This window comes from Selaginella moellendorffii, unplaced genomic scaffold (genome assembly GCF_000143415.4).
Source record: "Selaginella moellendorffii unplaced genomic scaffold, v1.0 SELMOscaffold_30, whole genome shotgun sequence".
Lineage (NCBI taxonomy): Eukaryota > Viridiplantae > Streptophyta > Lycopodiopsida > Selaginellales > Selaginellaceae > Selaginella > Selaginella moellendorffii.
In genome coordinates, this window is record NW_003314291.1 from 702,266 (window position 1) to 729,703 (window position 27,438).

Genomic DNA, 27,438 nt, shown 5'->3' on the forward strand with positions numbered 1-27,438 from the left:
TAGAAAAATAGTAGAAAGTTTTCTCTACCACAGTGATGTTGTAAGATACGCTATATGTATTGTGTTACAAGTTACGATTCTCTCTTGGTGAATACTAGCGATCACAGGTATGATAGAAAATTTCAAGATCTCCAGTGTTTTTTATATGAGAACTGTGCACTGACTTTGCCACTTGATTATAAATGGAATCTAACGCCATACTGGGTCAAAAGTTCTTCAAGCTCTTGAGTGGAGTTACTCAAACGTTACCAGCGTGGTACTTCGGCAATTCGTTCAAACAATCCATCTCGTAGGTGAGCAAAACAAGAGGTATAATGGATGGATTTTTTGCTCTAAGGCTGGAAGCAAAAGCGTGGGATTCTAAGCTCACCATTGATGGATCATTGTGGAACTAGGCAAACTCCATGTCGCAGCAGCCAGAATCGATTCTGACGTCGAGCAATGCGATTCTTGATACATGACATTGCTCGCGTCAGAATCACAGCCATGAGAATCGATTCTGACGTCGAGCAAAGTCATGTATGAGAATTCTTTCACAAAGATCAGCTATACAGATATAAAAAGAAACAAAGTTCTTAGTAAAATTTGTTTTGATCTTGACCGTGACAATGTCTTGGTGGTGAAATGTTTTGTAGTTTAAACTAAAATTGTCAATCTATATGTATGGTCAAAACATTGACGTTCTCTTGATCGATCTGAGTGAAGTTCACGAAGAACATGATCAAATGCGGTTTTAAAGCACTGTCCAATCGTTTGATCCATTCTAACCTCTTTACCAGCCACAGTTACAAGCAATCCACTTGGCGCGTTTATATTGCGCCAGCTCAAAAAGGCTCTCTTTTCCTTGCTTTTCGGCTTTTTAGGGTTCCAGCGAGCGGCCGCTTCCATCGATCGAGCTCTCATGGCCCCCGCATTGCCGGTCCGAGGCAAGAATCCCGCCGCCAAGCCCAGGAGCAATCCAGCGCCGGATGAGCCTGACAGCCCGATCAAGATGAGGAGGAAGAAGAAGAAGCTGCCCCACGAGGTCGAGAATCCCCAAGGTGAGATCTCTCCTTGCAAGCCCGCGGCGTTCCTGGGCTTCTTCAAGCCTGCATTGGCAAAGAGGGCCGGCGAGGAGCCAAATCCCCATGGTGAGATCACTATGACGAATCCAGAGGCCTTTCTTGGGTTCTTCAAGCCTCCCCGGTGGATTAGAAAGTGTCCGGCGACGCGGGATGAGGTCTACTCGCCATTGCCGCCGCCCGATCCAGACAAAGTTCCTCGTCTCAAGAAGAAAAAGGTATGGTTTCTTTGCTCTTAGAAAGAACTAGACTTGTTTAGTTTTTTTTCTTGCAAATCTAAACTCTGTTAGTTTTCTTTCTTTCTTGCAGTGGAAGAGGAGACCTCGCGGCTATAGAGTGAGACGAGGATGGTTTTGTGAGCACGCAGGATTGTCTCCTAGGAAAGGCCGCGGCGACAACTTCATGAACTTCACTCCGCAAGAACAGGAGGTTTCTCTCTCCACCACCAACGTTTTTCTTTCACTATCAGCTCGCGAATGGTATACTTTCAGAACGAGTTCTTCTTTGTATGAGTTTTCTAATGCTTTGGCTTTGTTGCTATGTAGATGCTGAAAGAGGCCGCGGAACGCAGGCGGAGGAGAGCCGAGGCCAAGTACAACAAGATGTACCGGTCTTATATCAGCGGCTTGGAGAATCGGCAAGGCCACATAATGCGATTGATGAGTGACTTGGTGAATCTCGCGGATCGAAAACACCATGAGAAGCATTCGTTGCTCTACGAGCAATGGCGAGTACAAGTGTACGAGTATATTCAGCGGCAGATCGAGGACTCTCTCGAAGAAATATCCCCTGACTATATCAAGGACAAGCTAAGTACGTTCTTCAGGAGATTTGTTTTGTTGTTACATGTCACCTCATCTTCTGTTTGTCCAGGGTGGTTCCACTATCAATATATGGCGATTGCGAACAAGCAGATGGTGATGCGGGACTATCCAAGACCGGACTACGATCCGTTTGAACCGCTCAAGCATACCATTAAATTTTCGGTGAAGGAGTTATGCGACCCTGTGAAGCACGACTTGACAAAGGTCAGTCAGTCACATTGATTTGCACGTAAGATACTAACTTACAAGGTGACAGGAAAACACAGAGAAGCGTTTCATGGGTGATCCTGTTGCAGACCAGGCAGTGACTAAAGAAACGCTCGATCTGAAGTACTGGCCAGCATACCAGTTTCGCGCATCAAAGTGGGGACATATTCAGGCAGATGAGGAGGATGGTTCCGAGATTGTCATTTCGCAGCCTGAGTGAGCCGTCCTTCTCTCGGCACCAAGTACGAGATAACGGAATTGTTTGTTTGTGATGTTTGCAGCACATTGTATTCTCACGATGTCCTGTACAACCAAGTATTCGTCGGCGATGAATATGTCAAAGCTGAGCTTCCAAGAGGAAAATATGTAAGTGTAACTAGTTTGACGTCAATTTCCTCTTGGCACATTCTCTCATCATACTTCACTGATCCTGGTTGTTTTTTTTTTTCTTTTTCACAGATGGTTCCTAACAAAGGAATGTTACCTGAAAATCACGTGGAGAAACCACATGGGAAATGCCAGGTTTGGGATGCGGAGTTTCGAAAGCAGCCCAAGCTCAGGCTATGGTATAACTGAAGTCAACAGTGGTTTCGGGCGTCAGCATGCATGGGTTTGCGAGACAAGTTTTATATCTAGCATATGTTTTAGCATATCTGCCTAATATTTTGATGTTACAGGAAAGCATGTTGTACATTACGAGCATTCGTTTGCGTGCTCTCTCAACGAGAGCCATTAAAAAACGTTCTCCAGCATGCTAAAAAAAATTCTATCCTTATTATTCTTACTTGACTTAGAGCAACGGGTAAAGCTGTTGCTGTTGTTGCCGCCTGCAGGAAGGAAGAGGTGATCTGCAGGTGCTCTGGACGTCGTCGTCCTCAAGGTTTACCTTTATCCTCTTTCTAGCTTGCATGTGTTCCAAGATGTCGCTGATCGTACTTGGTGCTCTTTTCAGTGTTGGAGACTGCTCCCAGCCTCCAAAGAGATTGCCTTGCGGATAGAGGGACCAGTACGTACTCAGCTCCGAGTTGTTGCCGAAACACGGCTCCGAACTGGAACTCTTTGGATAGTCGTCGTGGTACTGACTTTGCTGGGGCACTCCACTTCGGTTGGATAGATCTTCAGGCATATCGTCGGGCAAGCAGCTGGCAGTCATCAGGTTCTCATGAGCACAGAACTGGGGAAGCGCTAGCTTGGAGTTATCTATGTCCGGCAAGGCTGCCAGCATTTCGTCCAACCCGGACTCGGACTCCTCGGCCTCGGCCTCCTGCTCGGGCTCCATCTCGGCTTCCGGCTCGGGCTCAGTGTGACGCGACGACACCATGACTTTGAAGGCCCCGCTGGTTTTTTCGTATATCCGACACAGCACCCAGTCATCCAGCTGAAAAAAAGACGAGACACAGTGAGCCCCCAATTCGGATAAGAGCAAGCAGGTGGAACTTACTCGGAGAGATTTGTGATCCTTGGCCGGCTTGTGGCTGCTCGACTCGACCAGCCGGTACTCGTGCATTATCCAGTTGGTCTTGACGCCCTTTGGAGCTTTTCCATCGTAGAAGACGAGGGCCTTCTTGACGCCAACTTTGCGGTTGCCTCGGGTGTGAATCGGTTTGTCAGTGCCGGTGGCCTTCCAGTAGCCGGACCCGGCTGCTCGGTTGGGGCGAGCACCGTTTGGATACTTTCGGTCTCTGGGAGTGAAGAAGTACCACTCTCGCTCGCCGAAGTAGGCCTTGCTCGGGAGATCCCAGGGGCTGAACTTGTAGAGGTCTACTTCGGCTATCACAGGAACAGGGAATGGTTTGGACTCGGCCTTCTTGCACAAGTAGTGGACGACGAGCTCCTCGTCTGTCGGATGGAACCTGAAGCCAGCAGGCAAATGCAGCTGTGACGAGGAGGTGGAGAACTTCGCTGGAGCCATCTCCGACTATGAGGTACTTTACTGTTGCTTGGCTAAAATCTTTTCTTCTGTGAATCCCGAGTCTATACACTCTCTATGCTAAGATCCTGGTCGCCCTTTCCAGGTGCGCAGCTCGTTCTGCTCGATTAAGTCGCGAGAAATCGCGAAAAAACGAAGGGGGTGCTGCTACTCTGAGCTGCGCTTCCACGCTTCCACCACGAAGTCTCGCTGGACGATTCTATCTTAATTGTGCGCCAAGTGAGTGAAGAGCTCTCCTCTCATGTTCTTCCCCTTCTCTTCACAGGGTGCTTGTTTCAATTGCAGCTTATAGTAGGGCCTTAAAAGCTTAAGTGCCTTGGACAGACTTTCTAGAACGACGACTTACTGGAAGGCCCACCGGTTTTAACTAGATATTTTTTGACTTGTACAGCATGTGAGACGTGGTAAATTATCCTCGAGAGCGAGCAAAACTGGGCTATCTGCGGGGTAAGTTTACCGAAAAGCTACGTAGCGCCTAACAGGGATATCCCTGGTGACGAGTACAAAAGGAAGCTTCCTAGAGTGCTTCCCTGGACTTTATGGAGATGTTGCATGTATTGATTTATTTTGACAGGGTCAATATCAAAAGATCAAAGTTTTTAAAAACATTTAAGTTCTCTTTAGTTTGACCATTGACCATTGACCGAGCGATCGTGGTGGCCGAATCCGGTGAATGCTGCGATCGGCAAGGGTTCAAACGGCCTGACCATTGACCATAAACCGCTGGCCGGCCATACAGGGGATCGTTGACCGCAATGACCGGGCGGGTTTGAATGCGTTTGACTGGCGGCTGTTGCGCAGCTGCTTGGTGGCCTTCTCGGAACTCAAGCGTGGTGATCTTGGAATTTGTTGACCAAACCGGGTTGTCAGGGTCAACCATCTTCAACGTGACCGTTTCCAATTTCTTTTGTTGCTGGAGTGCGTTGCCCATTGAGGAATACTTTCTTTAGACGTGAGAGAAGCATCGCGAGAAGGAACACCCAAAATTTCGCGGGAAAGTTCCTCTTCTTTTTTTAAGGGGATCGAACTCCCGTCATTTTCAATTTTGCCCTAGAAGGACAAAACCCTAAAGTGATTGTCAACAGGATCACGTGCATTCTTGTTTTTACGGCGAGGTGGCGGCGTGCATGCGTGACAATGGGGAAAGTTCAGGGGAGCTTTCCATGCTATGGAACCAAAAGTTGATGCTTCTAGCAATTTAGGTGTTTAATTGACATCTTTAGATGTCCTAAAATAATGCAGCTTTCATGTGGCCTTATCTTTTCGGTTGGAAATGGACGGCCACGATCAGGAGCATACGATGTGTACACGTGGCGGCAATGTGAGGTTTTAGGGTTCCAGAGCGAGCAAGAGAATGAGGTTAGTGAAGGTCTCTACGTGTAGCTTGAATCAATGGGCTATGGATTTCGAGGGCAACCTCGGCCGGATCAACGAGTCCATCCGCCAGGCGCGAGCTGCTGGATCGATGCTCCGCGTCGGCCCCGAGCTGGAAATCACTGGCTATGGCTGCGACGATCACTTCCTGGAGAACGACACCAGCGCTCACGCGTAATCTTAGAATTTCTAGGTTTATGGGAGTGATTGATGTGCATTCTTCTTTCTAGATGGGAGTGTCTCGCGGAAATTTTGTCCTCGGATTTAACCTATGGGATCGTGTGTGATATCGGGATGCCTGTTGTGTCCGATGGCGTTCGCTACAATTGCCGGGTTTTTTGCCTCGATGGAAAGATCCTTCTCATTCGTCCCAAGAAGTTCCTGGCCAACGATGGGAATTACCGCGAGCTGAGATGGTTCGCGGCTTGGCAGCATCACAACTCGGTGATCGAGTACAAGCTCCCGGAGATCATCTGGTCCAAAACTTCGCAGAAGACGGTCACGTTTGGTGATGCCTACGTTTCGTTCTTGGATACGTAAGTGATTGTCTTGCTCGTTTTCAATCTTGGTTTTTTTGTTCCTCTCTTTCTTTCAGAGCCGTTGCTGTAGAGACTTGCGAAGAACTCTTCACTCCATCGTCGCCACACATTGGCCTGGCACTAAATGGAGTGGAGATCATTGTAAATGGGAGTGGAAGCCATCATCAGCTTAGAAAACTCAACACAAGGATTGAGTTGATGCAAGGAGCTACGCATAAGGCTGGTGGAGTTTATCTATACGCTAACCAGCAAGGCTGTGATGGTGCCCGTCTCTATTATGGTAAGCTTTGCTTCTCCAGTGACTTAATAAGGTTTTTTACGTCATGAAATGCTAGACGGATGTGCGACCGTTTTCGTGAATGGCGATATGGTGGTCCAGGGCTCTCAGTTTTCATTAGCCGATGTGGAAGTCTTGACTGCTTGTGTTGATTTGGACGCGGTAAGATCGGAAAAAAATATTTGTTTTGGTTCTGTTGACACGAATTTGCAGGTTTCGACTTTCAGAGGATCTATTAGCAGTTTAAGAGAACAGGCCAGCCAGCATAAGTTTATGCCCTACGTTTCTGTTGATTTTCGGCTTTCTAGGCCGGACGATAGCCTTCTTTTATTTCCTACGCTACCGATACTGGTGGGATCCTTACTTTATGATAAAGTCGTTGATCTAATTGTTTGTTACGTGTACGCAGCCTAGATACTACTTACCGGAGGAGGAGATAGCTCTTGGTCCTGCTTGCTGGTTGTGGGATTATTTGCGACGTTGTGGTGCGACAGGATATCTCCTCCCGCTATCTGGAGGAGCAGATAGCTCCGCTGTGGCTGCTATTGTGGGATCGATGTGCCAACTTGTAATAAGAGGTATGCTCTTCGCTTGAAGTTTCATGGAAAGTTTTATTTTGATCTTTTTGGTGTGTAGCTATTGAAGAAGGTGATGAGCAAGTTTTAAACGATGCCATCAGGATAGGAAACTACGAGAACGGGAAGGTGCCAAAAAGCGCCGAGGAGTTTGCAAACCGGATTGTCTTCACGGTTTATATGGGATCTGAGAACAGGTAGAAAAGTATCGGCTTTGTTGATTGACTAAGTTTTTTCTTGTTTTCAGCTCAGCGCAAACTCTCAATCGTGCAGCTCAACTCGCCTCGCAAATTGGAGCTTCTCATATGGATCTCAAAATCGATAAAATAGTATCAGCGTTGGTGTCGCTGTTTACAAGCTTGACTGGAAAAGTTCCTCGTTACAAGGTAAGCCTCATTTTATATGTTCAGCTCTTGACAGCAGGGCTTTTTCAGGTGGATGGAGGTTCTACTGCTGAGAATCTCGCTCTACAGAATTTACAAGCTAGAATCAGGATGGTGATTGCCTATATGCTTGCATCACTACTCCCTTGGGTGAAAGGGAAGAGGGGATTCTTTCTTGTTCTAGGAAGCGCGAACGTAGACGAAGGTCTACGAGGATATCTTACAAAAGTAAGTGCATGTGTTTAAGTCTGTTCATAGTCCTAATATATGCTGTTCAGTATGACTGTAGCTCGGCAGATTTAAATCCAATTGGTGGCATAAGCAAGCAGGATTTGCGATCATTTCTTCGCTGGTGTGCAAATAATCTCCACTATCCCATTCTTGCGGAGGTTGTATCAGCTCCACCGACGGCAGAGCTTGAGCCAATCAGAGAAAACTATTCACAGGTAGTTTAAACACTCCTTTCAGTTCTTTTTTCCTGGAGACGAATTACTACATTGTCGTTTTCGCAGACTGACGAAGAGGACATGGGGATGACATATGAGGAGCTTTCAATGTATGGCCGTCTCCGCAAGATCTTTCATTGTGGCCCCGTGTCTATGTTTAAGGTGTGTTTCGTGGCATCTTTCCTCCACGACACTGATGTGATTCTCTGCAGAACTTATGCCACCGATGGCATGGCAAGCTTGATCCGGGCCAGGTAGCCATAAAAGTCAAAGACTTCTTCCGGTTCTACTCGATCAATCGCCACAAAATGACCACCATAACTCCTGCGTATCATGCTGAGGTATGGTGTAAGAAAAACAGTCCAGCCGATTCCATTTTTTCTGTTTTTTCTTTGACTTCTTTTTCTGTTTGACTTCTTGCAGAATTACTCGCCAGATGACAACCGATTCGATCAGAGGCAATTCCTCTACAACACTAGGTGGCCCTGGCAATTCAAGAAAATCGATGAGATCGTGGAGCGCGCTGCGAAGAGGCCAGTAGTGACTGAGGAGCCAACTAAAGCTGAAGAAGCGAGCAAACTGGCAAGTGGGATGGGAGTTCCCGCGGCTGCCTCTGGCAATCCTTTGGTTGGAATGTGATAGCACGAAATCACAACCATACACTACCGTCGGATTGTAGCATCTCACGGTCTAGATTCGTAGTTAGAGATTACATTGGTTAGGGGCTAATGCTCTCCATTCTTTTAATGCGTGGTTCTAAGCATGGCAGCTCTTCCACCTTTTGATCAGCTCCAGCATCTCATTCTTGCTCTAAGTTTGGATCAGGTAAGAGCTTTTCCTTCCTCTTTGTTTTCATCTAGAACACATTGTCGACAATGGTGGTGTGGAAGCATTGCTCACACTCTCGTTCGAGTTAGAATCAACAAGTACAGAAATAGACGCATTTCTTCCAGTTTCTCTAAGCTGTCAAGCTGGGACAAGTTTCGTGGATTTCGAGTTCCAGGAAGGAAGTAAGTTCAAAATTCTGCTACTAGCAAGGGTGATACTGTTTGCAGGGTAAAACTGGAAAGCTAACGCATGCTTTGCACTCGGTTCGTGGATTTCGAGTTCCAGGAAGGAAGTAAGTTTCAAATTCTGTTACTAGCAAGGGTGATACTGTTTGCAGGTTAAAACTGGAAAGCTAACTTCGTAAGAACTAAGTTCGCGGTTTATGGCACAATTATGCATGCGTTGCACTCGGACTTGCAGAAGGGGGATTATCAAACATCCAACAGGTGATTGATTGAAGCTGGATTCACAGTTTCAAATAAACTTTCCTGCAACTGGACGAGCGTTCTCAAAGAGCTCAGCCTCACGCAACTCAGAGGCCGTTTCCTAGGCCGTTCTCAACACTGTCAGCATCCTCTGGAGGCACCTGACACTTCACAGCAAGCTTGCCGAGGCCATGGACACTGGTAAAAGTGTAGGCCAATTGAAACTGAGCTTGCGGGATGCACGAACCTCTAAGCTTTACACAGATCACAAACAATATCCAGTTAAGTGTCTCTCGTTCTCTCTCAGCTTAAGGAATGATTTACTTGAACGAGATCACATTAATAGCCCAAAATCCAACTCTTGAAAGCTCTACAGTTGTGTTAACTTGTGGAAGTTACAGAAGTGGGCGTGTACTTGTTGCATCTATGAATTTCTCTAGGTCATTGACTCCCAGATGCCACACTTCTTCATACACTTGCAAGCTTGAACACGTCCTTGACAAATCCTTTCGAGCGCCTGGTGCAATTTCATGCGACCCACCACCATGACCTACAGAGAAAAAGAATTCAAATATTCAATCCAAAGTTCACGAATTCAAAAGTAGCTTACCTCCAGAATTACGAGATGATCACCACTGAGCTGTGAGCGATCTAGAATTAAAAAAACACGATCAAAGTATGAGTGCGAGTGAAAGAATAGTTCTCTCTTTTTGATATACATGAATCCCAGAAACGCTGTTACCTCTTCCAGCCTTCCCGTGGATCTTAAAAGTGACGTCGAGTCTAGTGCTCCTTCCCCGCTAGTTCATTTCCAGTTGTGTTCTCTTTACATGGGATCCGAGAACAGGTAGGCTAGAAAGTTTTTCGGAGTGAATGTAAGATTTTTAATTTTCAGCTCAGCGCCGACGCTCAATCGTGCAGGTCAACTCGCCTCGCAAAAATCGATAAAATAGTATCAGCGTTGGTGTCGCTGTTTACAAGCTTGACTGGAAAAGTTCCTCGTTACAAGGTAGGCCTCATTTTATATGTTCAGCCCCTTGGCAACAATCTCGATCTACAAAATCTACAAGCTAGGAGCAGGATGGTGATTGCCTATATGCTTGCATCACTATTCCCTTGGGTGAAAGGGAAGAGTGGATTCTTTCTTGTTCTAATTAAGTTCGTTCATAGTCCTTTTAGTATGACTGTAGCTCGGCAGATTTAAATCCAGTTGGTGGCCTAAGCAAGCAGGATTTGCGATCATTTCTCCGCTGGTGTGCAAATAATCTCCACTATCCCATTCTTGCGGAGGTTGTACGACGGCAGAGCTTGGAGAGCCAATTAGAGAAAACTATTCACAGGTAGTTGAAACACTCCTTTCCGGTTCCTTTTTTCGGAGACGCATTACTATATGTTGCCTTCGTTGTTTTCGAAACATCAACGTACGCAAGATCTTTCATTGTGGCCCCGTATCCAGTGTGCTTAGGCCACCAATTGGACGTTTTAAGGTGTGCTTCGATGTGATATTCCGCAGGACGTATGCCACCGGTGGCAAAGCTTGACCCGGGCCAGGTAGCCATAAAAGTTGATCCAGTTCTACTCGATCAATCGCCATGAAATGACCAATAACTCCTACATATCATATCATTTTTTATTTTTTTTTGTTTTTTTTTCTTTGGCTTCTTGCAGAATTACTCGCCAGATGACAACCGACTCGATCAGAGGCAATTCCTCTACAGCACTAGGTGGCCCTGGCCATTCAAGGAAATCGATGAGATCATCGAGCCAACTAAAGCTCAAACTGGCAACTGGAATGGCCATCCTTTGGCTGAAAAGTGATAGCACAAAAGTCACAGGTAGAGAACTAAGTTCTTCATTGGGTTCATTGGGCTCTCATGGTTCTAGTCTAATTGCTTTTCTCTCATGGTTCTAATATCTAATTCTCTCTCTCTCATGGTTCTAATCTTTTATGGTTCTACTTAAGCTATTTTTTTGCTTGGCTACGCGTTTCTTCGCGAGATGACACGTGACAAAGCTTCTGAGCATGAAGTATAGCGTGACTGGATCATATATGCTTTTACTTTTTCATACTTCTCCCAGAGGGACTGTTGCATGAAGGAAAGAGAGGGGGCCTCTTTTTAGGGATTTTTGGGGCGATCGAGCGGCCTAGGCGCCAATGCAGGCCCCTAGCACCGCTTCTGGGTCGCGATTCTTGGAGCTGCGATGGAAGGCGAGCAAGGATGCGCTGGTTCCTGCCGCTGCGCTGCCGAAAATCTCCAAGAAGCCGAAGGTCTCCCTGTCATGCAGCTCTGATTTCTTTCTTTCGAGGCGCGCGATCGCCAATGCTGGAGCTCCGGCTGCCGCTGCGAGGAACGGAAGCTGTCGTGGGGATGGAGATCGCTCGAGGAAGGTCTGCATTGTGTGGTTTAAGAAAGACCTTCGCATGGATGATCATCCGGGGCTGGTTGCCGCCGCGTCCTCGGGATATGACGCTGTGATCCCGCTCTTTGTCTTCGACCCCATGCTGTTTCGAGGTTTGCTTGGAGAGATTTCTTCCTCTTTTTTTTTCTTCTGATTGATAGTTTTGCTTGGCTTGATTTCCAGGATGGTCTCAAGACTTTGTGGAGGCGCTCGTGGAGGCGGTGGCCGACTTGAAGCTAGCTCTCCAAGCTGCCGGATCCGATCTCGCTATTAGAGTTGGAAGTGCGCAAGATGTCATGTACAAACTAGTCCATCAGGTATCGAACTCCTTTTAGTTTTCTTATGGGTGACGCTGACTCTTGCCAATGCACAGGTCAACCCTCGCGATGTTTTCACGGAAGATGAGATCGAGGAAGGGCCGAGAAAGATTGTGTGTGATACATGGAGCGTTTTGAAAGCAAAATGCCAGAACGAGCCTGCTTTAAGACAGTGGACAGCATCACTTCATGAAAACCAGGTGAATTGGAAGTGCATTGCTGATCTCATGCAATCTCTTGGTTTCTAGGACTTGGAATTCATTTCCGACGACTATAGGAAGTACAAAGCCGTGCAATATTCTCTGGTTTCTCCTGTAGGGGCGCCTTCACTATTGCCACCACTTCCAGGAGATCTGAACAAAGGTACGGGATTTTATTCTTATAAGCTGTACTTATATTGTGAACCGTGCAGGGAGCATTCCGGCAGTTGAAGACTTTATTCTTCTCGTTAATCAGTCTCAGCAAACAATTCTGAAGGAAAAGGACGCAAGGGAGACTCTTATGTGTCTCCAAAGAAGTCCGAGGACAACGAGGAGGCGGCCATTGTGGCTCAGGAAACTTAATGCGTGGTTTTCGAAGGTTACGGCAAACAACCTATCAGGTGTCGAACACGACGTTTTCGTAGGATGCGGTGCTACCGACGCTCTACACGCTCTAAGAGCCTTCCTGCAATTTCCTCAGCCTTCAACACACAATTGGAGGATGTTGGTAACTCTCCAACTTGATGTATTGGAATTCTCATTGTTTTGCGCAGGACGCAGCACTTGCAGAGAAAAAAAGACGTATCATTCCGGTCGACCTTTGGCAAAGTGTTAGCCCTGGGGACAATATCATTGAGAAGAATGCATCACGAAGCTCTGCTGTATAGCACGAGCAAATGGGTTTCATCTCAAACAGTCACAACTGCGATAAACGAAGTAAAACTCATCGAGGTACATTTTGCTGATATCTAGTAATTTGTCTCATGGACTGCAACTTTCCAGTGGTACAGCTTACTTCAAAGGAAAACACAATTGCAGGAGGCTCGAAATGGCTGGCAAGTGAAGACTTGGAAATGGCGAGGTTTCCTTATACAGGTATCCTCGGTAATTGTTATGGGCAAACATAACGCTTTTAAATTTTGCAGTATACTACATGTGGTGACGAAGGCCCCGCGGTGGTCTTAGTTCACGGCTTTGGAGCTTTTTGGCAGCATTATCGGGACAACATCAGAGAGCTCGCAGGGAATAAAAACCGAGTCTGGGCCATTACAATGCTGGGTTTTGGAAGATCAGAAAAACCAGGCATTATTTATACAGAGCTATTGTGGGCTGAGCTCCTGAGAGATTTTATCGTCGAGGTTGTTGGCGAACCTGTTGTACTTGTGGGAAATTCTTTGGGAGGTAGTATTTTTTTAAATGCTGAACTTCCTGATTAACTATGAATGTGCAGGATATATCGCAACTATGGTAGCTGGCTTTTGGTCTTCTTTAGTAAAGTCGCTTGTGCTGCTAAATACTGCTGGCATTGTGGATCCCAATTATGAATTTGTCGCTAAAGTAAGTATATCGTCATGGCTCAAACTTGGATTCACATATTTATCTACAGGCTGTAAAGAGAAAAGGTATTCCTCGGGCAAGCTTACAAGTTCTACTTTTTTTTCTGCAGCAGCAATGTGCTTCGGCTTTCAAGCTTTGTTATCCTTCCGTAAGAATGTCTGTTTCAATGTTTGCACTCGTTTAAGTTTCCTGTATCTCATTTCACAGCACAGCGAGAGAGTTGACGAGTGCATTCTTGGCGAAGCTCTAAGAGCAGTATCCTCTATTTATACTTGTTTTTCTTTTTTCTCTCAGTTTCTTTGACAAAACGCAGTCATTTGATCCAGGGGCAACATCTGTACTCGAAAGCATGTTCTACTTGCGGTTGCCTCTGCCTCTTAACTTTTTGCTTAATCAGTACGAAGGAAAAACGCTGATTGTACAGGTGGATAAAGCTTTGATCATGTTCTCTCTCTGATATGCTTATTGTCTCTAGGGAATCTTTGATCCGCTGCAAAACGCCTTTAGAAAAGCTCGGGCTCTACAAGCATGCTGCAAAGACATCACAGTGAGCATCGTGAATGCTGGTACGGTTCTGTCTCTTTACGTTGCAAATTGCTAAGTGATTCGTCCGTAGGCCACTGTCCGCATGATGAAGTTCCGGAAGAAGTGAACAGGATTATCAGCGGGTGGGTTAAGGATACAAGTTCGAAGCCAGTAGATGGACGTGCCATTACAGGCACGAGAAGGTTCGAAATCGATTCTTTAAATAGATAGTTATTACAGATCCCGAGGCACTAGATTCACTCGAACAGATGTACAACTGGAAGAAGAATAATGGAAGGAAGGTTCGAATAGCTCAAGGTACTCAATCGAGATTCGAGAACTTCTCTAACTACGTAAACAGATACTCCCGAGAGAGGTAAGCTGTCTTTGTTTCCGATTTGCTATGAACTGAATGCTGTGTGACGAAATGCTCCTACAGGTGACCAACTAGTTCGTGCTTCCTTGGGCCTTATCCGTGTTATTACTTTCATCACTTTAGTGCTGGCGGGGACCTGCACAAACGTTTGAGTGGGTGTCCTTTGGCACATAAGCTACGTGGGCTGGAGAATCTTTTGAATTATTGGAATCCCGGATAGAGGTCAGCAGAATCTCGTTATAAGTTCGCTTCTCTGCGTTTTCCCCTAATTTCATTTCGTTTGTGCTCTTTCAGTCAGAGGATTCTACCAACATGCTGGAGGCAACTAGCATCAATGGATATGCTCAACTGCGTGCATCGCATTTCTCCACTCGGGGATACTGTTCGACCTGTCTGGTATATTCAATATCCTGCATAGATCATCCGCTGTGACATAAGTTTCCTCTTTTCTCTCTGCTGCAGAATGGTAGACATTGACGTCGCGAAACGAGTTGCGGACTAGCCAATAGATTCCTTGTTTCTGGCCTCACTTCTTGTTCACAGGTCTTTCTTGCTTGATCCCATATGGAACACGAAATCTCCAACTTTTATGTCGGAGGTACCGCGGGCTACTACGAAAAGCCATCACTTTCAAACCTCGAGACAGCAAAGAACCTGTTTCAGCAGCTCCTGGTAAGCCGGAGTGTCGCGGCCGAAGCAAGTAAGATATGGAACAACCTGGGCTTCTCTCTGAAAACAATCGTTGACGGAGAAATGGAGTTCGCAGTTGTCTCAGAGTCTCCAAAGCACAGGGGACAAGGGAACGGCTTCTACGTCGTGAAGCTTCTTCCGAAGAAACGCCAGCCAAATGCCACGCCGCAGGGGAATATCGTTCTACAAGCCATGCACACTCCTTCGGATCTTCACATCCACAAGGTGGCATTCAAGCTGCTCATGGAAAGCAGCCTCTTCATAGCAGCGGCCTGGAACACCACGCACAGGAGAAACGTCGACCTTGGCAAAGAAGCCATGTCATATTTCAACTCGTTCACGGCTGCTGTGGCGAGAAGCTTCCCGAAGCCGAGAATCATCCAGCTCCATGCCTTCGACGCGACCTCTCACAAGATCAAGGGAGACATGATACTCAGCTCCTCCAAATCACAGGCCTCGGTCGGCGATGACGAGCAGTATCAGAGAGTCGTGTCCCGGATGAGAGCAGAGCTGGCGAAGTTCGTGATCCTTCACTTCCCAAAGGATGTCAAAGAGCTGGGTGGTACTCTCAACGTAAACGCCAAAGTTTTCTACGAGAACAATCCCAGGGGGCTCTTCTTCCACGTCGAGATGAGCATGCCTCTGCGGCTGGATATGAGAGACAAGCCGGAGGCAAGGAGCGGCTTCATCCGAAGCTTTCTCTAACACGAAGGTACAGAGTTTCATTTTTTTTTTCTTTCTGGGATTCCCTAACTAACTGAACTGTTCATTTCAGCCAGCTAGGAAGAATCATCTTGTAAGCAATTTGGTCAACATTTTCGTTGGCCAATCTAAAATCACGTGTCCAAGGTTGATTTTCCTTTCGTTCCTTGTTTTTGGTTGCACTTATGCAGTACGAGCACGGACCTAGCTAAAGCATCTTGCTCGAGAACGAAAATGCTTATCAGAAACAGCTAGTCTAGAACTAGATAATCTCGAGCAGAACTCACCAAGAACTTCTCAGAGTTTCCATGTGACGGATTTGTCTCTTAGCACTGACAATAAGGATCTCTCTCTCTCTCTGTTTTTTTTTCTTTTGCAGTGATCCTATCCTTTTCTCGACCACCTCGAGCAGTATAGGCCTGGGCTGAAGAGTTCTGATATTGATCAAACCATCAACGACTGTGACGGTTTGTTTTCATTTCGTGAATTTTTAAAGTTCTGACATCTTTGCATGATAGGCGGAGCTAAGAACACGCAGCTTTGAGCAGAATACAGCACGACAATGTGACAGGCATGTTTTGCTTTTGTGCTGTCGCTCCATTTAACACGAACGCGATTGAACACTATATAACAAGTTTTTTTTTCTCTTAACAGAAGCAAGGAAAAAAAAAATGAGCGATGTACAACAGTTGCTCGCGAGAACAAAGGTAAAGCAAGACTTACTTCCGAAAAATACAGTGCTTACGTGAACTTCTTGTGTTTCAGCATTGATCCGAGGTCCACTCGACTGGGAACTTCTGAGGGCCAAACCCGGGAAGTGTCGTCCATTTTACTGGCACCCAGAACTCCAGAGTCCTCAGCATTACGCTCCATTGCCTCCATAACGATTCCTCCTCCATAACCACCCATTTTGTGTCAGCGACCTTCTCCAAAAGTGCCAGCCTCACTTGCTGCGTCCGAACCTTGACGTCCCGAATGACTGCGTGAGCAAACTCCCCACCTTTTCCACTCCCTTTGACAATCACAACGTCGCCTTTAACTGGCCAAGGCGGAATGCATGGCTGGTTCCTGGCCTTGAGTAGCGTTCTCGCATGTCCAGCCACAGGCCCGCCACTGAGACCCCAGGCGTTGAAACTTACATCGTCCCCTGGTTTTAAAAACCACTTTAGAAACTCTGAAACTCTGGAGGCCAAAAAACAAACTCGTTCTTACCGGCACGATCACCGACCGGGCCACCGAACGGTTGTAACGATCCTTCTTCCTGGGAGATGGCGCTTGCGAGCGCTGCAAGTTTATCTTTGATCCTGGAGGCTGCTGTTGCTGGCTGAATCGGCAGTCTGCTAAGTTGAGGTATCTTTGGCTCGACCACACCCTCTAGCATTTGTACTATTCTGCTCATCTTCGGTCGCTGTACAGGGTCCTCTTGAATGCAGCACAGCGCTGTTCGGATTGACCGCTTCGCATCGTCTCCGTAAAAGTACTCGATTTCCTCCTGGAGGCGGTCGTCAACCAGTTCTAGTGTTCGGCCTTCTTCCACCATGCGGACGGCCCAGGCCGGTAAGTACCACTGCTCCGAGCCTTTGGTTAAGTCGATTGTCTCCCGTCCACAGATGAGCTCCAGCAACACCATACCAAAGCTGTAGACATCGGCTTTGGTGGTGACGGAGGACTGATGCATCCATTCTGGAGCAAGGTAGCCTGGCGTTCCTCTCATGTTGGTGATGACCTTGCTTTTGTCTCTGTCGATCAGTTTTGAGAGGCCGAAGTCGGCAACCTACACAGCGCCAGAGGTAAGACTTGAGAAAAGAATAGACTTCTAACCTTTGCTACAAAGTTGTTATCTAGGAGGATGTTCTCTGGCTTCACGTCCAAATGAATAATCTGCTGGTTGCATTCCTCATGAAGGTACGCTAGTCCTTTCGCTGTTCCAACAGCAATGCTAAAACGTTTTGGCCAGTCAAGGATACCTCCTTTTCCTGCGGGCATGAAAACGAGAACATGAATCGTTTTGCTTGCGAAGAAACAGAGATCACGTACCTGGAGCTGAAAACAACCATCTATCCAGCGAGCCATTTGGCATAAAGTCGTAAACAAGAACTCGATGCTTCTTTTCGGCACAGAATCCCCTGAGTTGCAGTATGTTGACGTGACGGACGCTAGCCATGGTATTCATCTCCGCTTTGAATTCCTTCTCACCTTGAGTTGAGGTTTGTTCCAGGACTTTGACGGCCACTTTGCTTCCGTCCTTGAGGCATCCCTCGTACACACCTCCAAAGCCGCCGTCACCCAGCTGCTTGGCAAAGTTTTCGGTGATCTTTCTGAGGCTGCTGAATGAGAACTTTTGCGGGATAACCGATGGGAAGAGGTTTTTGATCTCGGGCTTGGAAGAAGGCTTGGCTTGAGGTGCCTTCGCTGGCTGCTTCTTCTCGGCACACAGCGCCGCAAGAATGGCCAAGGCAGCAGCTCCAAGGAATCCAGAGAGAGCCACTGTTGCTTTATACTGGGAAACAAGACAACGTATAGAAAAGTAAGCTAAGTTTTCTCTTTATACCTTGATAGATTGTGTTGCTGGCTGCTTTCGAAACGACAGGCTAGCGAGAAGTGATCTTCCAGCTCCGAGTGATCGGCGAGTTTCAAGCATGTGTCCTTGACTATGAACCTTTGCAACGAAGTTAGTGATGAAATTCTTTCTTTCTTTCTTGATAACTTACTGAGTTCTCGCTAGCATTTTTGGAAATCGCAAGCAAGCTGTGGACGTTTTCCGTGGCGATGTTGGCCGCGCACCGACAGTTGGAAGCATTGCTACAAATGCTGCACGGCCTTTCACCGTCGGAAAGCTGGCAGCTGTGGCGTCTCGAGGAAAGAAAACGCTGCGACCTCGACCTGTGGGAGAACCAAAACGAGAATTAGACATGATGGCTACGTAAGGAAAGACTAAGCGAGCGAGGTAAGTAGCTATCCGGAATCTGGATGGAAGAAAACAGACAAAACAGACAACTTTAATGCTTTGCAGGCAGCACCAGCTTTACGATTTTTTATCTGGACGAGATCTCTCGCTAGTTCGCTCCAGCTGCTGAAAGAAAGAGAAGAGGATTTGGAGGGACGGACGGATGGATACTTACACCAGAGAGTCACTCTCGGAGCACTCGACGTCGACGTGAACAACACCAGCATCACTGAGAAGAAGCGCCAGGGCCGAGTGGCCGCTTAAAACTTTGATGGGATCGTAGCTTCCAGGATCACAGCTACAGGAAAGTGGAGCTCCTGGTGGAGGTGGTCCATGGACGAGATGGAGTCCAGTGGAACTCAGCTCGGCATGGACAGAGAGATCGCAGCTAGATCTCCTTCGGAAAAAAGAGGATCAGCTTTAGCGAACAACAAAGAAGAAGAAAAATGGAGGAGAAAAGGAAAGATTTCTAGCACCTGTTGCTACAGAGACTCCATGTCCATACTTGAGAGGTCCCGTGGTAAAGGACGAGGCCTGTGGATTCCATGGAAAGCCTGTAAGGACCACTAACCTGTGGCACCACCAAAGCGATCTAAAGTTAGCTCCCGATTTTCCAAGATGGTGACACTCACTGTAGCTTTCAATCTTTCAATCGAAAAGTAGAAATCTAAGCAAGCAAGACACCATAGGAGAAGAATCTTGTAAGAATTGGAAGAGACTTAGAGCAAGCAAGAAAGCAAGCAAGACACCATAGGAGAAGAATCTTGTAAGAATTGGAAGAGACTTAGAGCAAGCAAGAAAGCAAGCAATGAGATTTCTCCTGTCTTACCAGTTGCATGCCTGGATCGAGAGCCTGCCCAGGGAGTAAAACATCCACGGGACGCTGGAAACTCTCCCACGCGACGCTGCCATCGCGCTCGTCCTTGACGAGCAAGTTTCCATCGCTGCGAAGCTCCAGAGAGGAAGAATTGGAAGAAAATGGTGGTGAAGTCGCGGAAGAAGAAGAAGAAGAGGATGAAGATGAAGAAGAAGAAGACCACACTGGATTGCGTTGCGAATCTAGCAGCACCAGCGCGTTGTGGCGGAGCTCGAGCGTGGCATTCTCGCCGACAAGGATGGGCACTTGCTTGTCATCACTGGCGCACCACACTCGTCGCCGGTGCCTCGCGCTTCTGTGCGGATAGAGGAACACCGCGAGGACGAACGCTCCCGCCGGGCGAGGCGCGGCGAAGAATCCAAACGCGAATCTGGGGAGCACCCACGAGACCCAATGTGAGGCACTGCTCGGATCAATGGACACAGGATTCGAAAGAATGTGGAGCGCGCTGCTCGCTCGGATCGATCGAGAAAGAGTGAAAAGAAAAGAGGGAGAAGTTCCATACCTCGTCTCTGGTGGATGTAGTATCAACCTTGCAGCCAAACCAGGTTTTTTGCCCAGAATTGTGAGCTCGCCACTGTTGCTCCAAGTCTTTCCTGGATCATTTGGACTTGGAAGTGAAAGATTGTCATGGCTTCCATCGTCACTGATTTGAATGGTCTTGGAGGCGGTGCTAGAAACCATAGCCATGAGCACGAGAAAGGCCAAGAAAGTCTTGTCCGCCACCACCACCGTGAACCTCAACTTCATGAACTTGTTCTCGCCAGGAAGGGCTGTGTTCTTTCTCTTCTTCTTGCATGGTTTGCTTCTACCTTGGTGCATATCTAAAAGAATTTGCTCGCAGGGAAGGAGAAAACGAGAGGAGAGCGGAGAAAGAATTAAAAAAACCAACCTTTGGTAAGGCCTGGCATGCTACCCCTCACAAAACAAAATATGCTTGCTGCAAAGGACTAAGCGTTGTGTCAAGTGTGACAAAGATGTGACAAAGATGTGCCAGAGAGGAGAGGAAGGAAAAACGAAAGATTGATGGATGGAACATCTTGGCATCAACCAATCACAACACCAGCAGCTCCAAAAAGCTTCTAGGACGGAGATGGTCCACGAAAAAGGAGCTCAAAATCCATTCGTTTCTCGCGAGCAAGGCCGCGAGGGAAGAACAGGCCTTATCACATTTGCGGTGTAAAACCTGTCATTTCTGATAGCAAACACGCAATTGCTCGTCAGAAGAGGGAAAGAAGCACTCGTACACACACACACGACAATATGAACTTCTCTCTTGATCCTCTCTAGAGAGCACTGGAAAGAATTAAAGCTCTGGGATGAGTGATCTTCATTCCTTCTTCTTCTTCCTCGACCTCTTCTTCTTCGTCCAGGCAATGCTGGATGATCGTTCTGTCAAAATGTGATTGAGTGCTAGCAGCACTGTAGCTCTCTGATCACAATCCTCTCTCGACGAATTTTTTTTCCTACTTTCCCCTGAGAGCTCTGCTATTTGTTGCTCCAATCCAAGAAAAAAAGTGAAATTAGCAAAAAGAGAGATTTTTTCCATGAATAAGTAAAGTGCAAGTTCCTTTAGCAAATAAAAGACACACAGTCACTACTCCATACCCATCTTCCTTATAGCAAAACGAGCACCACCTTTTTTTCCCGGAAGAGAAATTCCTCGCATGGATAAACCTTCCTTCTTTGAAGAATTAAAATCACGCATATCAATGGCGGGCGACGTGATCTCCACATGTTGTACGTAATAAAATTGAAGAACTTCGAGCGCTTCGCTGGAAAACAAAAACATTCCTGGACGAATTCCTGGCAAAAAATTTCTTCGTAATCAAGCAGCCCCTCTTGAAACAAATCTACAGACCTTTTTCTCTGTTGAAGAACAAAAGATGAGACGTGCATTTTTTGAGTCAGTCGTGAAATGCCCGAGAGGAAACGAGTACCATTTTGTCCAAAGTGATCACGAACCATAGAATAGAATTTCCATCATCGCTTGATCCGCACAAGTTTCTCTGCAGCATTATTAAAAATCTGTCAAATGGATCGTGCCGTCTTCTTCCAGATCTCTCATGTTCGGGAAAGAGTGTTCATATTGTTTCTTAAACAAGGACCAAGCTCCTCTCGTTTTGTACGTATTTTCTGTGGTCGAAATCACGTTAAATCAATCGAGCGATACTCACCCCTGTTTTCTTTGATTTCTTCACGCTCGATCTTCTTTGTCCCTTTTCCTGATGAAAGACAAGCTGAAAAGCCAGATTCAATCGACCAATGAGCGCGGCGTACCTCCCTGAAACCTTGTCTTGTTGTTCAGTGATATTTCTTTTCTTTAGTAGCTTGACAGGAGAAATCGTGGACCGCGTCTTCACCCTGGAAAGAAGAAAAGATAGATAACTAGTTTTAAGCTTCATGCGATAGAAAAAGAAAATATTACTGGAACCAGCAGCAACCGCAACAGCGATCGTAAACACAACAGCTGTTGTGCAACGAGCACTGAAACAAGAAAAAAGGAGAATAAAAGGAAAAAGAAAGAGAACTGTGCTGGAAGGCGAAACATCAGCTAGATAGAGCGGTCTGGAGTCGTCTGGAGCAGTCTGGAGCAGTCTGGTGCAGCAAGTTTTCTTTGTCAACAGCGATTTTGTCACTCTAGATTCCCTGCTCGTCAAACAACTCAAGAGATTAGGAAAATACTTTTGATTGGGAGTACCTCCAGCTGAGAGGAAGAAAATATACCACGCACCAGACAGGGGTCGAACCTGTGGCCTTCTGCTTAGGAAACAGACGCTCTATCCACTGAGCTACAGGCGCATTAGGCAAAAGCTCTTGAGTATTAATCACCTCAATCTTGTATTTCTTCCACTTCGAGAGCCACTTCGTTGCGCCGGAACATCGGCGGAGTGAAAGGAGGATTATACTGCACGGCGCACACGAGCTTTCAGTGTTGATTGCCACTCCAGCGATAGTTTCATCTATACAAACCTGAGCCACCTCTACTCGAGCACCAGGTTTTACTCGCACCTTGCCATCCAGCTTGATGCTCTGCCGCATCTTTTCTTCTCTCTTCCTCACCTCTTCGTCGCTTACCAGTCCTGAAGAAGTACTGTGATCTTCAGCACTAGCTCGATCTTTGTCACAATACCTGAGAAGCTTGTCACAGCCATCAAGGCCGCTGGCACACGTCTTATTGTCACCGAGCTGTCTTCCGGTGTAGGCAAAGTTTCTTCCGTGTAGCTTGACGGCATCACGAAAGCCATTTTCCATTCATCCTCGGCTTCCTGTGTGTAGATCAACAGAACTTTAGTATAAACAGGGAGACGAAACGAAACATAGAAACAAAAACGTGTAGTACCTGTGTTGAGACAACAGGGGTTGTCATTTCCAGCTTGATGGACTCGTTCTTGACAAGCACAGGAGTCGTCATTGCCATTTCCTGCTGCTTAGTGTTCTAAGAGAAAACGAAGAGAAAAAGAGTAAATAATTTGATTGAAAGCTCTTGGCTTTAGCAAAAAAGGTGCTAGCCTTCCCAAATATGTACGTTGCAATTGTATTGAACGCCTGCGACGAGCCAAAGAACTCAAAACCTTTTTTTCCAGGCATGCTCGTTTCGGCAACAAGATATGACTGCAAGCCAACGATAATTTATAGCAGAAAGAAAGAAAGACTCTCACCTCGACTTGGCGAATCTCATAGCCATAATGCCGACTGATCACCCGGTATGGAATAGTCTCCAGATCAGGCACTAAAAAGAATACAAACGTTACCAACTTAATCAAGTGAGAGAGCTAAGAAAACGAAAAAGAAAAAGAAAAAAACCAGTCATCAAAGCTTCCTCCATATTCCTTGCCTGTGAGACCCTGGCCAGCGACGAATCCAGTTGCTTGATGCTATCGGCGAAAAGCCTCTCGATTCCTGGACTAGCAGCGCCATACTTGACAATTTGAGCGAGAAATCTTCCATTACATACCTTGCCTCGTTTTGGACGCAGCAGTGAGTGAGAGCGCTACGAGCAGAGAAGAGCGCCGGTCGCCAAATGCCGCCCTTGGACACGATCGCGGCACTCGCATTGCCATCGCCACAGCGCTCGCCAAAGAAGCCATTCTTTCAAAGAAGGAAAAAAAAAAAACCCCTAATCTGCCACGTGTCGTCACGTAGAAGACCTAAAAAGATCCAAAAGCCCTAAAAGGCATTCCTCGCGCCAGACAGGGGTCGAACCTGTGACCTTCTGCTTAGGAAACAGACGCTCTATCCACTGAGCTACAGGCGCCGGCGAGATGACGAGGTTTTAAAACAGTAAAACCCACGTGCTTAATTCTAAGTAATTAAGCCGGGGTTTTAGGAGTTTTAGGGCTCGTGGAGAAGGCGATGGCGGACGAGGAGAGCTCCAGCGCATGGCTCCACTCGGCGCTGATGCGCGTCTGCTCCGATCAAGCGGCGTTGGGCCTCCAGCTCGATTCCGACACCGTCGCCAGTCTGGTTTGCTACTGCGAGCTCGCCACGCCCGCCGACGCCGCGGAATACATCGTTGTAAGTTCCTTTCCTTTGTGAATTCCCTGTTTCCCATCTCCAGGGAAGAAATGCGGCATTGCCTTCTCATTGATTTTGCTGGCAGAACATTGTCGGACACGAATTGTGCGTGGAAATCGTCGAGGAGTATTTAAAACGGAGGACCACACCGCCAACCACGATCAAATCCAGCACCGGTACGCCATTGCAAGCATATCAAAAGCCTCAGGAAGAATCGACGTGGTCGGCCGGGGGGAAGAATGCTTCTCGAGCTGGAAAGCAAAAAGTCGCTAGCGGTCGCGAGGCAAATCCTGCTGCTGCCGCTGCCGCTCCAACTTCTTCCACAAAGGCTGCATCGTCTAGAAGAGAAAAAGCTTCCTCTGGAAGAGCAAAAAAGGGAGTGACAGTGGCGGAGGCGAGCAAGATGATCCTCAATCCCGGAAAGCCTTGTGACTGCCAAGCAACGCGGCACGAGCTCGTGAATAATTGTTTGTCGTGTGGGAAGATCGTCTGCCAGCAAGAGGGTGAAGGGCCATGCAGCTTTTGCGGTGCTCTCGTGCTGAAAGAAGGCAGTGCCTATGCTGGTCTGGAGGGAAGTCTGTTGCCAACTTCGGAGGCCGAGGCTGCCGCGCAAGCGTTCAAGGACAGATTGGTGGAGTACGATCGAAACTCGGCTTCTCGCACGACTGTCATTGACGACCAGAGCGACTTTTTTGAGATCGAGGGTGATTCTTGGGTGTCAGAGCAGGTAAGTGCTCTTGCTCTCTTGACAAAAAACTTACGCGTTTTATGGAGCAGGAAAAGCAGCTACTGAGGAAAAAGCAAAAGGAGTTTGAGATGGCAGAGGAGGAACGCAAAAAGCGAGTCGTTGTGACAATTGATCTCTTGGGCCGCAAGGTTTGTATTGTATTGGGAATAGCGACACGGATTGTAACGACTTTTACTTCTGTTTTTTCTTCTTTCACAGGTTGTCATGGCTGGTGGACCAGAAGAAGCAACAGTGGTTGGAAGCAGCAATTCAGCGAGTTTGGCAACAGCGCATGACCGGGAGAAAACTTTCCGCGTGAAAGCAAGTCCTGACGTTCGAGAGCTTCCGGTCTATGTCAACACCGAATCGTCCAGAGATAGAGCAAACAAGAGCAAGGCAGCCTCCACAAGCACGGCGGCAGTGACCGGTCGAGTGCAGTACCAGGACGAATTTACGGAAGCATTACTGGGTCGCAAGATGGAGCTTCTAGAGATTGATACGGCACCACAGCATAAGTGGCAGCAACCCAGGCTAATGGAAGGATCGTCAGCATTTGAGGAGGCGTCTCAGAGCTTCGAGTGCGCATAGAATTTCACGGGCTGGATAGCTGGCTGGCTGGTCACGAAATGGATACAAGGACGAGAACTGGTTGGTCACGCATTAGTGGAGTTTGGATCAACCAATCCTTGCTGGACGTGTGGGACTAGAACAGCGACTTGCTTTCTTACAGGGGAAGTTTTCCGGAGTGTAGTGGTTGCCGCTTTTCGTACTCTAATCACTCCTTTTACGTCGTGAGCTGGTCTTTTACATTGATGTGAGCTTTGGTTTTTTTCCAGGAGCTTCCTTTCGTTCTTTGGCGGAGCAAAGATCTCGGCGGAAGTGTAAGCAAGTTCTCTTCTCTCCATGATTCGTATACATTCAATGTGGGATTTTTTTTGGCCAGGTGAAGCGCTCTTCCAGCCGCTGAGAATGGTTTCGCTCTTCGTCATTGCGGCTTCGCTGCTCTGGAGTCACTGGTACATCGACTTTGCACAGGGATGCATTGCTGCCGAGAAGGATGCCCTGCTCAAAGTCAAGGCGCAGATCACGGAGGACCCAACAATGTGTCTGGTTTCATGGAGGGCTTCTTCGGCGGACTGTTGCAAGTGGTCCAGGGTAACTTGTGACCCCGACACCGGTCACATTGTCGAGCTCTACCTCCGGAATTGCTTCTTCAAGGGGACCATCTCCAGCTCCGTTGGGAAGCTCACAAAGCTCAAGTCACTCAACGTATACTTCAGCAAGCTCAACGGGAGCTTGCCCGCCGAGATTGGGAGCCTCGAGCGGCTGGAAGTTTTGGAGCTCCAGATTAATCAGCTGGACGGGGAGATACCATCTTCGATAGGACGTCTTTCGAGGCTGAGAGTGCTGGATCTCTCCGACAACCGCTTCACCGGCAGCCTCCCGGCATCCATTGGCAACTTGAAAGCTTTGGAACACTTTCGAGTTTACGGGAACTCTCTCAAGGGGACTCTCCCCGAGTCCCTGGGTGGACTTACCGCGCTGGAGACGTTCGAGGCTTACGACAACCAGTTCAGAGGTGGCATTCCGAGCTCTATAGGGAATCTCACCAAGCTCCGAATCCTCAACCTCTACAGCAACCAGCTCAATGGAATTCTGCCGTCGACTATAGGTGCCTTGACGTCCCTCGAGATGCTCGTCCTCCACAGCAACAGGCTCAGGGGTGCCATTCCGGAATCGCTCAAGAACTTGGTGGAGCTGGAAACTCTGGCACTCTTTGGAAACCGGCTCAGGGACTTCATTCCAGACGTGTTCGGCTCCTTGAAAAAACTCCAGTTCGCAACCTTGTCCGACAACCGGTTTAGAGGAGACATCCCGACGTCGCTGGCTAGCCTGGACAAGCTTGTTTCTCTCGACGTCTCGCGGAATGCAATGTCCGGCCAGATCCCGGAAGCGCTGGCTGGCAGCTCGGGCTTGTCCAACTTGGACTTCTCGGACAACCAGCTATCCGGAGTGATTCCTATGAAGATCATGGCACTGCCGGAGCTCAGATACTTCAACGTCTCCAACAATCGTCTGCATGGCCAGATCCCGCAGGTTGGGAGGTTCTCGGCTTCGGCGTTTATGGGAAACCCCGGCCTTTGCGACGCACCTCTTCCACCTTGCACTGCATCAAGCGAAGAAAGCACCTAGTTTTACGTCTAAAATTCACTTTGCCAGGTATACATCATCTATCTTGCTTGAAAAGAAAACTTTTGTTCTTTCTCCCAGGTGTGTCGGGAGGTATTGTTTACTTGCTTCGTGCTCACGTCGATTCCATTGTGCTTTACGTGACCAGCATTAGGATCCAACTGGAGCATTTGCCGAGACGTCGGGCTTTTCGTAGCTGAAAACGACTTGATTGCCACGGGGACTGGGACTGGAGGGAGGAACTTGGATGTTCTTGGGCAGCCGGTTAAACGTGACGAGGTTCTCGTGATCCATCGTCCCGGCCTGGTCCCTGGCAAAGATCGGCATCACCATCAAGCACCAGAGCAACATCAAAACCCGAGGTACCATCCTGAGAAGAACTCTGACGCTCTTTTCTCTGGAGAGGGATGTTTTGTTTTTCTAGCAGCCGAGGTGGACGAAGGCAATGTGTTTGCCGCAATGGTTGAAATTACGCGATGGTGGTGAGTTTGTCAATTCTAGTTTGCTAAAATTCTTCTCTGGCGCTGTTGCTACGACCCGGCTTGGTTAGTGCTTTGTGCTCAATACTTTTCAGAGTCTTTGCGAGACAAGACAATGTGTTACACGCGTTGGCTCAGATCTACAAAGTTGTCAAATAGTTTTTTCTCTGGATCCTTTGCATTCTTTCTTCCAACTTTGAGAGTCTTCCTCCAAAGAAGTACCAAACCTTCTACTTCCAAAAACTCGTCTTCTTCGCTCGAGTAATAATAAGCTTTGTTTTCA

General features: G+C 47.5%; 8 protein-coding genes, 2 long non-coding RNA genes and 2 other non-coding genes across 19 annotated transcripts; 7 read left to right on the forward strand and 5 right to left on the reverse strand.

Moving 5' to 3' along the window:
- The first annotated feature begins 858 nt into the window (after positions 1-858).
- On the forward strand, positions 859-2,848 carry LOC9646569. The gene is made up of 7 exons (XM_024681287.1): positions 859-1,279; positions 1,371-1,540; positions 1,607-1,874; positions 1,935-2,089; positions 2,142-2,308; positions 2,374-2,458; positions 2,552-2,848. Exons 2-7 carry the CDS (start codon positions 1,538-1,540, stop codon positions 2,666-2,668), a joined length of 795 nt encoding a protein of 264 aa, XP_024537055.1. The 5' UTR covers positions 859-1,279; positions 1,371-1,537; the 3' UTR covers positions 2,669-2,848.
- LOC9646570 (NAC domain-containing protein 72) lies at positions 2,735-4,112 on the reverse strand. Its single transcript, XM_002976358.2, has 2 exons — positions 3,534-4,112; positions 2,735-3,470 (listed from the first exon to the last, which is right to left on the reverse strand). The coding sequence occupies exons 1-2, from the start codon at positions 4,002-4,004 to the stop codon at positions 2,883-2,885; spliced, it is 1,059 nt and encodes a 352-aa protein (XP_002976404.2). The 5' UTR covers positions 4,005-4,112; the 3' UTR covers positions 2,735-2,882.
- LOC112348540 lies at positions 3,952-4,557 on the forward strand. The gene is made up of 2 exons (XR_002993096.1): positions 3,952-4,017; positions 4,108-4,557. It is a non-coding gene; the product is annotated as an uncharacterized LOC112348540 (long non-coding RNA).
- Positions 4,558-5,342: 785 nt separating this feature from the next.
- Positions 5,343-8,404, forward strand: LOC9648835 (glutamine-dependent NAD(+) synthetase). Its single transcript, XM_002976221.2, has 13 exons — positions 5,343-5,570; positions 5,627-5,932; positions 5,992-6,215; positions 6,271-6,374; positions 6,426-6,563; positions 6,622-6,790; positions 6,849-6,984; positions 7,035-7,173; positions 7,222-7,398; positions 7,449-7,616; positions 7,683-7,778; positions 7,829-7,957; positions 8,040-8,404. The coding sequence occupies exons 1-13, from the start codon at positions 5,377-5,379 to the stop codon at positions 8,253-8,255; spliced, it is 2,196 nt and encodes a 731-aa protein (XP_002976267.1). The 5' UTR covers positions 5,343-5,376; the 3' UTR covers positions 8,256-8,404.
- Positions 8,405-10,950: 2,546 nt separating this feature from the next.
- LOC112348561 lies at positions 10,951-15,580 on the forward strand. 4 transcript variants are annotated; one of them, XM_024681335.1, is made up of 20 exons: positions 10,951-11,382; positions 11,453-11,586; positions 11,643-11,786; positions 11,835-11,949; positions 11,999-12,290; positions 12,341-12,518; positions 12,570-12,662; positions 12,713-12,968; positions 13,018-13,124; positions 13,174-13,272; positions 13,332-13,379; positions 13,438-13,548; positions 13,600-13,690; positions 13,741-13,852; positions 13,919-14,025; positions 14,089-14,247; positions 14,320-14,421; positions 14,488-14,515; positions 14,569-15,427; positions 15,491-15,580. In XM_024681335.1, exons 1-15 carry the CDS (start codon positions 11,025-11,027, stop codon positions 13,959-13,961), a joined length of 2,181 nt encoding a protein of 726 aa, XP_024537103.1. In that variant the 5' UTR covers positions 10,951-11,024; the 3' UTR covers positions 13,962-14,025; positions 14,089-14,247; positions 14,320-14,421; positions 14,488-14,515; positions 14,569-15,427; positions 15,491-15,580. The 4 variants fall into 4 exon arrangements, with proteins under 4 accessions (XP_024537103.1, XP_024537102.1, XP_024537104.1 ...); XM_024681334.1 differs by having other exon boundaries at positions 13,919-13,967; positions 14,011-14,025; positions 14,488-15,427; XM_024681336.1 differs by having other exon boundaries at positions 13,905-13,967; positions 14,011-14,025; positions 14,488-15,427; positions 15,491-15,579.
- A 458-nt stretch (positions 15,581-16,038) lies between these two features.
- LOC9646571 (G-type lectin S-receptor-like serine/threonine-protein kinase SD2-5) lies at positions 16,039-20,698 on the reverse strand. The gene is made up of 10 exons (XM_024681283.1): positions 19,747-20,698; positions 19,194-19,611; positions 18,841-18,935; positions 18,540-18,761; positions 18,129-18,300; positions 17,969-18,076; positions 17,455-17,917; positions 17,239-17,393; positions 16,630-17,191; positions 16,039-16,564 (listed from the first exon to the last, which is right to left on the reverse strand). Exons 1-10 carry the CDS (start codon positions 20,061-20,063, stop codon positions 16,179-16,181), a joined length of 2,898 nt encoding a protein of 965 aa, XP_024537051.1. The 5' UTR covers positions 20,064-20,698; the 3' UTR covers positions 16,039-16,178.
- Positions 17,830-18,539, forward strand: LOC112348539. The gene is made up of 4 exons (XR_002993095.1): positions 17,830-17,944; positions 18,008-18,088; positions 18,143-18,364; positions 18,431-18,539. It is a non-coding gene; the product is annotated as an uncharacterized LOC112348539 (long non-coding RNA).
- A 66-nt stretch (positions 20,699-20,764) lies between the features above and the next one.
- On the reverse strand, positions 20,765-23,360 carry LOC112348538 (heme-binding-like protein At3g10130, chloroplastic). 3 transcript variants are annotated; one of them, XM_024681286.1, is made up of 13 exons: positions 23,200-23,360; positions 23,049-23,144; positions 22,904-22,974; positions 22,755-22,856; positions 22,585-22,680; positions 22,375-22,510; positions 22,215-22,324; positions 21,976-22,149; positions 21,670-21,890; positions 21,522-21,605; positions 21,182-21,466; positions 21,103-21,110; positions 20,765-21,047 (listed from the first exon to the last, which is right to left on the reverse strand). In XM_024681286.1, exons 1-8 carry the CDS (start codon positions 23,330-23,332, stop codon positions 22,075-22,077), a joined length of 819 nt encoding a protein of 272 aa, XP_024537054.1. In that variant the 5' UTR covers positions 23,333-23,360; the 3' UTR covers positions 20,765-21,047; positions 21,103-21,110; positions 21,182-21,466; positions 21,522-21,605; positions 21,670-21,890; positions 21,976-22,074. The 3 variants fall into 3 exon arrangements, with proteins under 3 accessions (XP_024537054.1, XP_024537052.1, XP_024537053.1); XM_024681284.1 differs by having other exon boundaries at positions 21,103-21,466; XM_024681285.1 differs by having other exon boundaries at positions 21,103-21,466; positions 21,943-22,149.
- On the reverse strand, positions 21,971-22,043 carry TRNAR-CCU. The gene has a single exon. It is a non-coding gene; the product is annotated as a tRNA-Arg (tRNA).
- Positions 23,361-23,426: 66 nt separating the features above from the next.
- On the reverse strand, positions 23,427-23,499 carry TRNAR-CCU. The gene has a single exon. It is a non-coding gene; the product is annotated as a tRNA-Arg (tRNA).
- Positions 23,500-23,581: 82 nt separating this feature from the next.
- On the forward strand, positions 23,582-25,277 carry LOC112348551 (activating signal cointegrator 1-like). The gene is made up of 4 exons (XM_024681312.1): positions 23,582-23,759; positions 23,845-24,486; positions 24,537-24,635; positions 24,706-25,277. The coding sequence occupies exons 1-4, from the start codon at positions 23,598-23,600 to the stop codon at positions 25,072-25,074; spliced, it is 1,272 nt and encodes a 423-aa protein (XP_024537080.1). The 5' UTR covers positions 23,582-23,597; the 3' UTR covers positions 25,075-25,277.
- Positions 25,264-27,438, forward strand: LOC9648836 (probable leucine-rich repeat receptor-like protein kinase At5g63930). Of its 3 annotated transcripts, none has more exons than XM_024681315.1 (3): positions 25,264-25,367; positions 25,430-26,706; positions 26,758-27,438. In XM_024681315.1, the coding sequence occupies exon 2, from the start codon at positions 25,456-25,458 to the stop codon at positions 26,677-26,679; it is 1,224 nt and encodes a 407-aa protein (XP_024537083.1). In that variant the 5' UTR covers positions 25,264-25,367; positions 25,430-25,455; the 3' UTR covers positions 26,680-26,706; positions 26,758-27,438. The 3 variants fall into 3 exon arrangements, with proteins under 3 accessions (XP_024537083.1, XP_024537082.1, XP_024537081.1); XM_024681314.1 differs by having other exon boundaries at positions 26,825-27,438; XM_024681313.1 differs by lacking the exon at positions 26,758-27,438 and having other exon boundaries at positions 25,430-26,753.

What these genes read in the sequence shown, in the direction of transcription:
- LOC9646569 (XM_024681287.1), top strand. An exon ending in TGAAGCACGACTTGACAAAG is followed by an intron (nt 2,090 to 2,141) that starts GTCAGTCAGTCA and finishes ACAAGGTGACAG; the next exon opens with GAAAACACAGAGAAGCGTTT. An exon ending in AGCTTCCAAGAGGAAAATAT is followed by an intron (nt 2,459 to 2,551) that starts GTAAGTGTAACT and finishes TCTTTTTCACAG; the next exon opens with ATGGTTCCTAACAAAGGAAT.
- LOC9646570 (XM_002976358.2), bottom strand. Translation starts at nt 4,004, where the DNA reads ATGGCTCCAGCGAAGTTCTCCACCTCCTCGTCACAGCTGCATTTGCCT. An exon ending in AGGATCACAAATCTCTCCGA is followed by an intron (nt 3,471 to 3,533) that starts GTAAGTTCCACC and finishes TCTTTTTTTCAG; the next exon opens with CTGGATGACTGGGTGCTGTG.
- LOC9648835 (XM_002976221.2), top strand. Translation starts at nt 5,377, where the DNA reads ATGAGGTTAGTGAAGGTCTCTACGTGTAGCTTGAATCAATGGGCTATG. An exon ending in AACGACACCAGCGCTCACGC is followed by an intron (nt 5,571 to 5,626) that starts GTAATCTTAGAA and finishes TCTTCTTTCTAG; the next exon opens with ATGGGAGTGTCTCGCGGAAA. An exon ending in CTTGTGTTGATTTGGACGCG is followed by an intron (nt 6,375 to 6,425) that starts GTAAGATCGGAA and finishes ACGAATTTGCAG; the next exon opens with GTTTCGACTTTCAGAGGATC.
- LOC112348561 (XM_024681333.1), top strand. Translation starts at nt 11,025, where the DNA reads ATGCAGGCCCCTAGCACCGCTTCTGGGTCGCGATTCTTGGAGCTGCGA. An exon ending in GGCGAGGTTTCCTTATACAG is followed by an intron (nt 12,663 to 12,712) that starts GTATCCTCGGTA and finishes TAAATTTTGCAG; the next exon opens with TATACTACATGTGGTGACGA. An exon ending in TGTGGGAAATTCTTTGGGAG is followed by an intron (nt 12,969 to 13,017) that starts GTAGTATTTTTT and finishes ATGAATGTGCAG; the next exon opens with GATATATCGCAACTATGGTA.
- LOC9646571 (XM_024681283.1), bottom strand. Translation starts at nt 20,063, where the DNA reads ATGCACCAAGGTAGAAGCAAACCATGCAAGAAGAAGAGAAAGAACACA. An exon ending in ATGGTTGTTTTCAGCTCCAG is followed by an intron (nt 17,394 to 17,454) that starts GTACGTGATCTC and finishes TCATGCCCGCAG; the next exon opens with GAAAAGGAGGTATCCTTGAC. An exon ending in ATAACAACTTTGTAGCAAAG is followed by an intron (nt 17,192 to 17,238) that starts GTTAGAAGTCTA and finishes GGCGCTGTGTAG; the next exon opens with GTTGCCGACTTCGGCCTCTC.
- LOC112348538 (XM_024681286.1), bottom strand. Translation starts at nt 23,332, where the DNA reads ATGGCTTCTTTGGCGAGCGCTGTGGCGATGGCAATGCGAGTGCCGCGA. An exon ending in CAACGTACATATTTGGGAAG is followed by an intron (nt 22,681 to 22,754) that starts GCTAGCACCTTT and finishes GTTTTCTCTTAG; the next exon opens with AACACTAAGCAGCAGGAAAT. An exon ending in GGCTGTGACAAGCTTCTCAG is followed by an intron (nt 22,325 to 22,374) that starts GTATTGTGACAA and finishes GTACTTCTTCAG; the next exon opens with GACTGGTAAGCGACGAAGAG.
- LOC112348551 (XM_024681312.1), top strand. Translation starts at nt 23,598, where the DNA reads ATGGCGGACGAGGAGAGCTCCAGCGCATGGCTCCACTCGGCGCTGATG. An exon ending in ACGCCGCGGAATACATCGTT is followed by an intron (nt 23,760 to 23,844) that starts GTAAGTTCCTTT and finishes TTTTGCTGGCAG; the next exon opens with AACATTGTCGGACACGAATT. An exon ending in TTGATCTCTTGGGCCGCAAG is followed by an intron (nt 24,636 to 24,705) that starts GTTTGTATTGTA and finishes CTTCTTTCACAG; the next exon opens with GTTGTCATGGCTGGTGGACC.
- LOC9648836 (XM_024681315.1), top strand. Translation starts at nt 25,456, where the DNA reads ATGGTTTCGCTCTTCGTCATTGCGGCTTCGCTGCTCTGGAGTCACTGG.